Source organism: Molothrus ater, chromosome 6, assembly GCF_012460135.2.
Source record: "Molothrus ater isolate BHLD 08-10-18 breed brown headed cowbird chromosome 6, BPBGC_Mater_1.1, whole genome shotgun sequence".
NCBI classification, from domain to species: Eukaryota; Metazoa; Chordata; class Aves; order Passeriformes; family Icteridae; genus Molothrus; species Molothrus ater.
Genome location: NC_050483.2, coordinates 58,108,413 through 58,120,836, shown reverse-complemented (window position 1 = coordinate 58,120,836; position 12,424 = coordinate 58,108,413). Strand labels below are relative to the sequence as shown.

General features: G+C 39.9%; 1 protein-coding gene across 5 annotated transcripts in view; it reads left to right on the top strand.

Annotated features, from left to right (window-relative positions):
* Window positions 1–12,424, top strand: part of KIAA0586 (KIAA0586 ortholog) — an 82,748-nt gene that overhangs the window by 28,824 nt on the left and 41,500 nt on the right. For 3 of the 5 annotated variants that reach the window (XM_054515292.1, XM_036385031.2, XM_036385034.1), the window contains exons 23-29: window positions 2,042–2,201; window positions 2,783–3,020; window positions 3,636–3,877; window positions 4,262–4,338; window positions 5,999–6,133; window positions 7,721–7,904; window positions 11,238–11,377. In XM_054515292.1, coding sequence (XP_054371267.1) covers window positions 2,042–2,201; window positions 2,783–3,020; window positions 3,636–3,877; window positions 4,262–4,338; window positions 5,999–6,133; window positions 7,721–7,904; window positions 11,238–11,377 — 1,176 coding nt within the window. The remainder of the gene's footprint in view (window positions 1–2,041; window positions 2,202–2,782; window positions 3,021–3,635; window positions 3,878–4,261; window positions 4,339–5,998; window positions 6,134–7,720; window positions 7,905–11,237; window positions 11,378–12,424) is intronic. The other 2 variants (XM_036385032.2, XM_036385035.2) reach the window with 2 other exon arrangements.

Sequence of the window (12,424 nt, the reverse complement as noted above, 5' to 3'; positions counted from 1 at the left end):
TATCAGCTTAAACTGAAATATCCTTTAGCTGAAGTGGTTGGCTTTTCCTTGCTATATATGTTTGTGCACTTGAAGAGATGAATTTTCTCCTCTCTGGCCTTTTTTTGATTAGCCTAAAGAAAGCAATCCTCCATTTTTTGACTCTTGCTGTTGGGCAGCACTTTGATGTTTTCCAGTTTAGATTGGTTTCAAGCACAGGTAATACTAAAATGCTAATAGACATTTTTAATAATAATGTGGTCTCCAAGATGGGGTTTCCTCAATGCCCTGAGCTGTAGTAGTGATTCTCTCCTGCCTTTATTGGAATCTCAGGTAGCTAATTATGTTTTTAAAGTCTTTCCACATTTTTTAGCATGATAGCACAAGTTAAAGGATAGCTAGCAAAGTTTTTGAATTCTTCTTTTTCCACTTGTACTCAGCTCATAGCAGAAGTTCTCGAATATGTAGTTTATGCTTTCTTGTTTTCTCCCTTGCCACTGTGAATTTTCCTATCTAGAACTGAATTTCAGCTGTTACTGAGTTCTTTGGTGTTCAGGATGTCACACAGTTGGGTGTGAGCTGCCAAATGTTCCTGCAGGTTCCACTTCCCATGAGAAATTATAATAAAAATCATCAGCCTGAGGACATACTCTTCAGAAACTAGCCTGGAAGTCTTCCTATAGCCTCACTGCCTTGTTTTCTTTATGAAATGTCAGAAAACAAGGCTGGGAAACACCTGCAGAGGTCCAGCATATTCCTCCACAGCAGGCCAAACAGCAGCCATCATATTTGCTTGGCAGATTTATGTCCATTGCTGTCACCTTTTAAGGAACATCCCAATTCTGTTTGTGCTTCTTTTAGTGCTTTGCTGTCTTGGTTATTGCTTTGTTTGTAATCTTCTTTTAGCTGGTTCTTCTAACCAGAAAATCATCATAATGACTCAATTTTATCCATGTAATTAAATATTTTCTTAACATTGTCTCAAATGCTTTATTAAAATCTGAAATCTGTATAATAATAGAATTCATATTTAGACTGGACATTAGGAAGCATTTCTCTATCAAGAGGGTGGTTAAACATGGGATAGGCTTCCTGGAGAGGTGGTTGGTATCATTAAATGTTGGTTTTTAGGGGTTTTTTGCCTCTGTTAAGGTTGGGATTGAAAGCACTTGAGATGATATTTTGTGTTCAGACTCAAATGTTTATTATTTCTTATTTATATTGCAGCCTTACAAGTTGTGAGTTCTAAAGCATTCTTACTAACAAGCTACAAAATGGCTCACTATCTTTTTTTACAAGGTCTTTTAAGGCTAAACTATCCAATTAAGAAATGACACCTAAATTATTTTCACCTTTAACTCAATAACTGATCACCTGCAGTCTGCAATGCAGACTTTTCTAACTAATTACAAAATACCACCCAAACCCATGAAGAAGAAGGTGAAGAAGAACATCTAACCACTGCCTTAAAACTTCTATCTTGCTTTATATATATTGCTATATTCTAAAACTTTAAACTCTAGGTTTTCCACCATGTGATATTACACACTTCTATTCAAACTCCACACCCATAATCCCAGTGCTCTCAATCAATTTTGGAAGCTTTTTCCATGGCTTCAGGTCAAATAAAGGATTCCCTTGTGGGTCTTTTAGCACAGAAAGTTTAAAATTCTCAGCATCCAGGGTTCTGACAGTTGGTATCCCAAACCTGTCAGTATTTCAGAGGCATTTGGACAATGCCTTTAACAACAATTCCAGCTTTTGGTCAGTCCTGAATTGGTCAGGCAGTTGAACTGGATAATGATTATAGTTCCAACTGAAATAGTCTGTTCTGTTCTATACATAATGATTTCCTAATTTAATCATTTTAATGCTTAATTCACTGCTTTTAATTAATTTTGGGGCAGCTTCCTGGAGGAGTTAGCTCCATGCAAGCAGCAGCTGTTGCTGTTGTGTGATGAGCTGCCTTTCCCTCTCTTCCTCAGCTCTCTCTGGGGCTCCTGGGAAGGCAGGAATTCTGCACTGAGATCATAATTGTGGTTATGATTTTTCTTCCCCTCAGGAGGCTCCTGTGCCTACTCCAGTGCCAACACCCCAGGCCACACCACCACCAACACCACCTTCAGAAAAAGAATTGCCTCAGGTCAAAACTCCAGATTCATCTCCATCTCCTCCAGAGATGAGTGGGGATGTTCATGGACATGAAAAAATTAAAGAAACAGGTATTGAAAATAATAATTGAAGTTTAGAAGTAGCAAATATGCTTTAATCTACTGCCTTTAATTTTCTTCTTCAAAGAAATGTTATCTCTCAAGATAAATATTCTTGAGGCTATAATTCAAGTGGAAACTCATGTTCTACAAAAATTTATGGGCTAATTTATATAGAAAGCAAACATCTTTTATTTGGTAACAGTTCTATTTTGAAAATTAATGCACATTTCTATGGTCTGTGTGATTTCCACCCCTCCCAACCCCTCCACAATTTCTCACATCAGAAAAAATAGCTGTCTTTTGCTCCTTCCTGTGCTTGTAATGTTAATTTAATCAAATGTACACTCTTCAAGTAAAGCAGCTTGATTTTTTAAAATGCAGAGCAGTCTCCCTTGAGGAAGAAATTGAGGTTTTATTCTAACTTCTTCAGGTGCCAGCACTGTACTTAAAAGAAGCAATTCTTAATCTAGTCTTTGTAACTATCAAAAGGTATCACAAAACCTGCAAGTGCTTGGTAGAACTGACTCTCTCTGCCTGATACAGACTTCCTGCTTTCCTTTCTGATCTGAAACTTGGCTTCCCACGTGCAGGAGTTGGGATTGCAGCTGCCATGTGCCGCGTTGTCACCCCTGTGGTCACTCCTGTGGTCACCCCTGTCACCACACCTCCCCCAGTGGCCACACCAAGCCCTCCTGTCTCAGAATGGGGCTCCCAAGCTGAAAAAGGGCAAAGTCCAAAGCTTCCAAACCCATGGGATGGTGCAGAACTTCCTCTGGAAGAAGAGAACCCCAGTCCTGTCCCTGAAGAACCATTCTGTCCTGAGACTGTGTGAGTTCAACAGGCTGCACAATTTTCTCATTTCTTAAAAACTGAAATATGTATGTTCTTTCTACAGATATGCTCAAAAAGTCAGAAAAAAATGCATTTGAGATAAAGCAGGATTGGCTTTTCATTTTTTTTAATTGCTTGAAGGGCAGTTTAGAGAAAAATATGAACTCAGGGCCTTTCTCAGGGTTTATCAGCCCTTATTCATTGCCCTCCTTAGCAATGTACTTAGTAAACTTGTATTGCTACACCTGCCAGTATCACATAGAGTGAAAATGAAATCTTGTGTTATTAGCATTTAAATTTTTGTCTTACCTCCTTAGGAATACACATGGTAATTTTTAGTTATAGCTAGCTATAATTTTTAGTTATATATATACATTTAGTTATTAAATATAAGAAACTCACAGATAACATTTAACTATGTTAACTCTTGAACTATTCTGTAAAATGCTGTGCTCTCACATTGGAAAAAATTGTTCAAAATTAGTTTCTTTTCAGAATTAGTTCTTTTCAGTAAAGAACTAGAATTAGTTCTTTTCAGTGTTGAATTAAGATGTTGGTCTGCACTGTTGGGTGTGTCTGGGTGTATTCACAGTGCACATTCTGTCCTTGCAGGGAGATGTCAGTGGCCAATGATGAGGAACCAGAGGCCTTGGTTTTCCCATCTCAGCAGCTGCCAGGGAGGCCCTTGGAGCCCCTGCCCTGCCCTGCCCAGGTGCCATCCCCTGTGCCCACGGTGAGCTCTGGGGTGTCCAGCCAGGAGAGCAGCCTCACCCCCACGGGGACTGAGACCACAGACAGACCCCTCTCAGAAGGAGAGGTGCTCTTCCCCTATGGACAGCCACTGCCTGCAGCAGGTAACCAGCTGTGGAAATCAGAATTGCAATTATTAACTTCCAGGTAGCAAAGATGGACAAGGCCTTGTTGTTCTTTTTCCCGTCACTGAACAAAATACTGCTGTTTATTAAAGAAAAAAATATTCAATCTGCTCTTTTGTCATGAGATCAACTTGGAAAATAATTGGGACTTGTCTTGCTTAAGTACCATGTGGTGCTGAGTTGTTATTGTGTAAGTGTAAGAAATAGGAAAAGAAATATGAAAATATGTCTTTACAATAGACATCCAGCAGTAGGGATTTCCAAATTTACTAAAGCACAGTGTTGCACTTAAAGAATGTGGCTTGGGTTTTCTGTCATGTAACTTGAATGTTTTTAATAGTTGTAACATAAAATATTTTTCAGCCTTAGCAGAAGGAGGATTATCTCTTCCAAACCTGGCTGAGAGCTTGTCCAGTACTCTCCGAGATGCCAATGAAATGGTAAGGAGCTCTTTCATAAAAATCAGAGATAATGTGGGCTCCACCTTGGCCATCCTGCTGAATTGAATGTGCTTTAAACATTTTCACTCACCAACTTTTTTAATTCACACTTTTAAACTGCTTACTCACAAAGAGTGTTAGAATTTAAGAACACCAAAGGAAAAAAAAAACACATTATACAAACTAATTTATGTTTTAAAAAAGTTGGATAATTCATATACTTCTGTAGGTGAGAGATAGCTATTATACACTTTCATTTCTTTATTGTTTCTAGTTTTAAGGCATCTTAAACAGAATAGAACATTGCTATGCTCTGAGCTGTTGCAGCTTTGAGCCATCTTTTAATTGCTTGCGTGATTAAATTATTAAAGTGGGTTAGCTGAGGCTGGAGTTAGTTAAAGCTGCTTAAAACATCAGAATAGTTTTTTATCCAATGTCTGCTGTAGTCCATGGTTCTGGAAGCCTCCCAAGTCAAGATATTCTCCATTCCCTTTCTCTTTTGGTATTCCTCAAATGCCTGGACTTTCCCTCTCTGACTTTGTGTAAAGCCTCTTGGTAAGATGTAGCTCTGACATAAATTATGAGAGACATGATGGAGAACAGAAAGCTCTGGGGGGACCTTACCAATGGATAAATATGTAGTGGAAAGAAGTAAGGAAGAAAGAGAAGTGAAAGATGAGAGGGAGTGGACACAGGATGGAATTCAGGAAATTTGGTTTAAACATAGAAGATGTTTTTACTGTGGAGTGGCCAAACACTGAAAGAAGGGCTGCCTTGGGCAGCTGGCTTGGGCTAGACAACCTCCAGAAGTCCCTCCCAAACTCCACAAGGCAAGTTTAATGTTCTGGAGCAGGAGTCCCCTTCTCCTGGCCTCTTCTTCCTACCCAGAGCTTCCCATGAACATCCATGATTCCAGTCACAGCACCAGAGAGCATCCTCAGCTGGAAGGGACCCACAAGAACGATCAAGTCCCAGCTCCTGGCTCTGCACAGAACCACCCCAAAGCATCCACCACAGTTGTGAGACTGCCCTGGACTGGCAGATCTTCAGGGGTCTCCTCTGTCAGCCACACTTCTCCCCTAAACTCTGGGCTTAAAACTCTGATAACAGATTCAACTTAATTAAAGTTCTCTTCATCAAGGAACATTGGCCTGCTGAGATGTTCTTCCCTCTCTTTGTCAGCTGCATTGGAGCTCCTTCTAGTATTTCTTCTCCTTCTAGTATTTCTTCTCCTTCTAGTATTTCTTCTCCTTCTAGTATTTCTCCTCCTCCTAGTATTTCTCCATCCTCAATCCGGCTGTTTGGTTGAGGAAGGTAATTCCTTGTTGGTGAGAGCAGCTCTGCAGCCAGATTGTTGCTAGCAAAGGATGTGTGAGGATTTAACTGTTTCCCTGATCTGAAGGGCCTTGTTCCTCTTTAAGTGTTGCAGTCTTTTGTATCAAATAAAGAATGTGCATGTCTGTGAGTAAAAGAAAACAGTGTGTCATCTGTTTGCTTATTTTTAAATGCTTGAATTTTCATGACATAATGTTTCAGTGTGGAAACTTACTGTTAAAAAAAGCTTAGTTGTGAACTAAAGTAAGAATGATTCAAATTCCTACCAAAAACCAGTTTTGGAGCATGTGTTATGTGGATTTTTCTGTTTGTTTCTTTGTTCTAGGATTATGATCCTCCAAGTGAAGGGCAGGTGGTGAGGAGAATGGGTAAAGGCTGTCACAGGGATCCTGTCCTGGCTCTTTTAACCAAATTAAATCAAGCACCTGTTTTTGTACAAGAAAGAATAGAGCACTCAGAGGTAACTTAAAGTCCTTGGCTTCCCAGTACAGTAGTTTTGAAATGATTCTTTCCTACTCAAAAGTAGATAAAATATCCCAAATTTATCCTTGCTGTTGGCTGTAGAACAGCTTCATACACTTCATTCCCTGCTGCAAGTGGCTTCATTCTTGTGTAAAACCCTTAAGAAACACTGAAGTCTCAGGGTTATAAACAAACTGTACATCATATGTACCTCATTTTCCAGGTGTGTGACTGTCCCCATGTCCCAGGTTTGTCCTGTCACTTGGAGTACCAGGGAATTTTCTGTCATTCAACAATAAAGGTGGAATGCTCAACAGTACAAATACACTGCACTTAACAGCCACAGGAGTGTTTTAGGGAGCTATGAAGAACAGCTCAGCAAGTGTTTACATGTACTTTGCACATGCTGTTGATACTGATCTTGGAACAAAACCTCAAAAATTCAGTTGGCAGAAAAAAAAGAGACTCACAGAAAAATGAAATTATCTGCATCACAATTTTTTTGTCACACATCTGAGTTATTTCTGTGTTGGAAAATAACAGTTTGGACTGGGTGTTCATTCTAACTGACATAGCTGGGGGAATGTTTGAAGGAAATGAACTTTGAATGCTGCAGCAATGGTTCATGAACACATTTATTTACAGCAGATCTTGCTTTTTTGTGATGCTACTGATGCATATGCAGTTTCTTCCTTCTGTCTTGGTCAGTTTAGTCTAAATAATTACCAACTTGACTCACCTCCTTGGCTGTTCCTTTGTCTTTATTTTGCTAATGAGCTCTGGTGGCTGGACTTGGTGAAAAGCTTTCTCCACTGTTAACTCCCAAGTCTGCCTGTAATTGCAGTGCCATTTTCTCATCAGCACTGCCAGCTACAAATGCAGCTCTGCTTTGCTTTTTCCCTTCCCATAGTCACAGAACACTCAGTCTGTCCATCCAAGGCATTCATAAACTCCCCCCAGATTCTGGCAAGGTGTCTCTTCTCCTTTAGAGGAAAATCAACATTCTCCTGGATGTTCCCTGCATGGCCTTAGAGTGATACTGTGCACATGTGTGTGTGTGTTCATGTGTGTGTGTGTGTGTTTATTCCACCTATTTTCTGACATGGAAGCAAGCTGGGTTTAACCTGCAGCTTTAAAAGTCAGGATCCAGGGAAACATCCCTATTTTTAGTGCCCTCCAAAGCTACTTCAAAGTTGAAGCTTTTATCTGACACACAGTGCAGAGAGTCAATAGCTTTTAGATGCTGCCAATTTTTCAAGGTCAGGCAGTCAACAGTGGCCAAATCTATAATATCAAAGGCTTCATGTGCTAAAAATGTAGCTTAGGTTCTGATCATGTAGAGATACCACTAACAGAATAAATGATGTTTGGCTGCAAGTGTTTCTTTTCTGTCCTTCTGATAAATGTAGATCTCAATTTCAAACCCAGATGATATCTCCATGGCTTGTTTTCTTCATCCAATGCAAATAGAATAAACTTAGGTTTATAAAAGCTTTCAGGGTTAATGTAATTAGAAAACAATACCTGGGTTTGGAAGAGTCACACTGGGTTTTTACATGTGCTGTGGTTTTGGTGTTCTCTGCAGGATTCTGATGGCAGCATTGGGGAGCTCAGTGAAGGTCAGAGGCCAAGGCTGTCCAGAGCACAGGAGAGGATCCTGATGGGAAATTCCATTTTCATGGAGCACCCAGCTGCTCAGGGCTTTGGGAACAGACCACGGTGCCAGGGTCTCCGTTCTGCATCTCCAGGGCAGGTTGTCCAAACTGGAGGTACAGTTACATTCTTATTTCTTCCCTATGCTATTCATGTGGGTTCTGAGGATTTTCCAAAACAGAATCTGAAATCATTTCAGACCATACATTCAAAATCCAATATTTACAGGCAATTCCTACAATGAAACTATTAGTGTTCCTCTTTCAAGAACTGGATTTAATTCAAGCCTTGTCTTCACCCTTCTTAGCAATTTCCTACAATTGGAATAAAAATCATGGCAAATACCCATTTGCCTATACAAAAGTTAACTTGTAAAGTGTGTATCTTACTCTTTTAAGTCAAATTCAGTTGTGAGTAACAGATGGAGGCAGTTTCCATTGGACAGATGTTAGCACCAGCACTTCAAGCTGCCTCTCTCTGTCCCCTTGCTCAGCCCTGCTCCTCTTTGCTTTTATCATTCCATCGTGGTGGTTCTGCAGGGCCTCATAAATGGCAATATATTTTAGCTTCATATATTCCTCTAATGGTATGGAAATTGATTTTTTTCCCAGATGGATAGCTGAGGCACACACATCTTGTACAAAGCAGGGAGTTGCTGTTGGTAAAGCAGGGAAATTTATTTTATTTCAGTTGAAAGTAGTGCTGAAAGCAGTGGTCCATCCTTCCTCTTCCTTATTTTTTATACCAGGTTCTCTGTTGTTATCTGAAAATGTGCTTCTAAAATTGTTTCATGTAGCTGCTGCAAGCATGCAGAAAGTCTTTATTTTGTTGGCTGTGGTTTAACTAAACTGAATAATTAGTCTAAACTAAACTGAAATAATTACTAAGCTGTTGCAACACAAATGTAGTTGCACGCTTCATCAAAAGTTCTGTAAATTAAAGTGATCAAACAGCTGCTTTTCTGTCCTTTTAATTTTCACATTTATGAATTTGACAAGAGAAGCTTATCTCACATTATTAACCCTTGACCAGTAGGAAGTGCATTGAAATTAAATCTGTTTAACACGTGGCAAAAACAATCTTGGAGAAAATAAAATATTTGCTTGGTTTTGAAGTGATTAACATTTGAACTGGTCACACAGAGAGTAACCTTTTAAACCAGCTGTGACCTAACATTTTGGACAACTACACCAATGTCAGCCTTGAAAATATATTCTGGTACTTTATATATTATCAAACTTTTCCTTTAAAGTAGTTTGTTGAGGGTTGTTTGAAAATTGGTTGCATGAGGTTTCCTGAGATAAGAGATTTCTCTGAGTCCCTTGTTTGACTCTGTCTTGGTAGAGGTCAGACAGCCCTAAGGACACTGATGTAGCAATAAATCAGTGATCAGACCATCTGCAGATAGTGCAGGACAAGGGGGAATGGTTTTAACTAAAAAAGGAGACATTTAGATTAAATGTGGTGAAGAAATTCTTGCCTGTGAGGGTGGTGAGGCCCTGGCACAGAGGAGCTGGGGCTGCCCCTGGATCCCTGGCAGTGCTCCAGGCCAGGCTGGACGGGGCTTGGAGCAGCCTGGGATAGGGAAGGAGTCCCTGCCATGGCAGGGGGGTGAACAGGATGGGGTTTAAGGTCCCTTCCACCTCAGACCATTCTGGGATTCTGGGATTTCTCTGGTTCTGTAAGTCTGTAGTGGTGCTCAGGACCATGGAGTTGGAAGATGTCTGTTAATGGCAGAACCTGTCCCTATGTCTGTCTGTCCCTCTGTCCTCCTTACCCACACTGTCCATAGCTGTATCTGGCATAACAGGGTTGTATCTCCTTGTATCTTTAAAAATAATTTTCAAAATTTATTTAATTCAATTTAGGATGCCCTTTAACTGTCCTGTAAATACCTTAACACTTTTCAGACCAGCTCCTGCCTGTGATGATAATCCACCAGCAGTGTGTTTCTCTACTGATTTTTATACTTATCTCTAAATTTTGTAATGTTGTTTTTATTCTTTATTGCAGCATATTTTTGAGAGGAAGCAAGTGCCCTGTACTGACTACCATAGGGCAATGCCCTGTGCTTTTACACAATCTTTATAATCCCAGCCTGAGTTCTGTTGCATTCTGATGATTTTTAATTTAGCTTTCCTCCCTCCCCACCTCTGAACACAGCACAGTAATTTGTTGCATTGCTAAGGAAACAACATTGTATAAAAGCTTGGATCTGCTTTCAAGACAGGAGTTGTTTTCATATCAAGGAGGAACAGAAATCCTTGTTTCTAAATCCTTTTGTTACTGAATAGAAAACAATCTGGTTTTGGAGGGAGGGTCGGGTCAAGGGTGGAAGGAATGATCTCTGATTGTTTCCACTTTCCTTGCAAACCTTTTTCCTCTCTGCACTGGGATGTGATTGCCTGGCCTTCAGTGCAAGTCAAATATTTCCTGACAGCCACAACAGCTACAATGCAGGGCCATCATTTTATTTGGTAATTATTTTCAGGATGAAGTACTAAATAATAGTTAAACCATGGATGTCAGACTCCACAAATTTCAGGGTGTGCATCTCTGCACATGAAACCTTGCAGTGGATACTCAGTTCCTCTGGCAGAATGAGTCACCCCCAGAGGTGTCTGTAGGAATTTTGGGGATTGTGTGTTTTGTGGGTTGTTTTCAGTTTTGTGACCAGTTTTTATTTGTATTATGGGAGCACAGTGTCCATTTGTAGGATGGAGAAGGTGTTGCTCGTGTAGGTACATAACAGCATCTTGATGATCTGTCATTTGTAAATCCTTGTTTTCAATGCTAAAAGTCAGGGATATAAAAACCAACATGCAAATGAAATGTGGCACATGCAGTCTTAAAGTGAACAATAATTACAGTTAATTAAGCAATGATTATAGTTAATTAGGCTTAAAATTCATTCTTTGGCTCTGTATGATAGCAGAAGGCTAAAGTTAGTTCATGAGCTGTCAGTACATTTTTCATAAAGATGTTTTACACACTTGCAGGCTGCAAAACCATGATAAATGTTGGATTAGATAGCAAATTATCCCTTTAAAAGAGACTATATACAGGTTTCTTTTAGCTCATACAGCAGTGAAACATTTAATGAAGAAGCTTTTCCAATTTCTTTGCAGTAAGTGTGATAAAGCTCATTAAGCATATAATGGTATGATGAAGTGTACAGCTCTGAAGCTTTCTCAGATGCTGCCACATTACAAATCTACAGATGATAAAGCTGATTTATTTTTTTCCATTTCCACAGACATGTATTTCTTATTTCATTTTTATCCCCACAAGGGCAATTTAAAGGGTATACAATGAGCCATGCAAGGAGGAAATAATTCTCTTTAACATTGCATGTCCCCCTGTTGGAAATTTGAAAGGCTGCACATTCTGTCACAAGAGTTGGCCAGGAGATTATGGCTCCAGCTCATGAAGGAAGTTTTTTCTCTCAGCAGAAATTCTTGGAGATGCAGATACAAATCCTAGTCCAATGCTTTTGGCTGAACTGGAGTCACAGCCAGGTTCAAATCCTGCTCTGCCAGCAGCCCAGCCAAGCTGCAGAATGACACCACTCCCAGAGGATCTGTCCCAGGTGAGCAGAAAGGATTTTTCCTGTGCCTAGTTAGAAAGAGCAAACTGACACCTGAGAAAATAAATTTTCCTGTTTCACTATCATGCCTGACATCACAGAACTGGTGCATTAAAGTGACACATTCAGCTGAGAAGAGGCAAAGTGCATGTGTGCAGTAAAGGTGACTGTGTTTCCTGTGACAAATCCTTACAAAATCCCTTCTTTAAAGCTCAGACCTTCTTTTTTTCAGCTTTTCTGCACTTCCTCACAGCTTCAGTGGTCTCACAGGACCCATTCCTATACAACATTCATTAGGGCAGTCCCGTGTTTTAGGGGCACAGTCCTTCAAATGCAGGGTAAATCCTGGATATATGGCTGAGGAGGTGACAATAGAAATACAGAAACTTGGCCTCATGGGTTGTAACCCACTCAGCATTCCAGGAGCTTCATTTGTCCTGCTAGGGCAGGGCTGGAAAGGCAGTGAGGATGATGAACCCCAGAGCACTAAAAGGTAGAGGAGCATCCTATTGATCTCTGCTTCAAGCCTAGACAGTTAATTTTTTGCTACTTTATTAGTATGTGCTGTTACCTAGAACTGATGGTTTACTTGCTAACTAATTCAAATGACAAGTGGCAAAAGCTAAAGATGAGGTGGCAGACTGCTCTCTAGTATGTGAGCCTTCACAGTGTGTTTGAAAACATTATATCCTTGCTGTATTCATGGATAAATTCTGTCCTTCTCTGAAGTTCTTTTGTATTTGATGTTTTATTTGTATTTTTAGAAACCTAAATTCTCTTGCGTTAAACTCCCTTTGGGTTTATGTTTTTGAGCCTTGATGTGTATTGTGCCATTGGTGTCTGAGCAGTTCTTAAATTTGTCACATGAAGTGATGTGTTGCATCTTCAGAGAAGATTTTTAATGTTACACCTCTTTTACTTTGAGCTCACCAGAACAGACTTTCTTGGAATTACTGTTCACAGGCAAAAGTGGATTCTAGCCAAAAGTAATAGGGACAGAGAGGGTAACACATGTGCCTTTCAGAGAAGATATACAGATAATTATATATT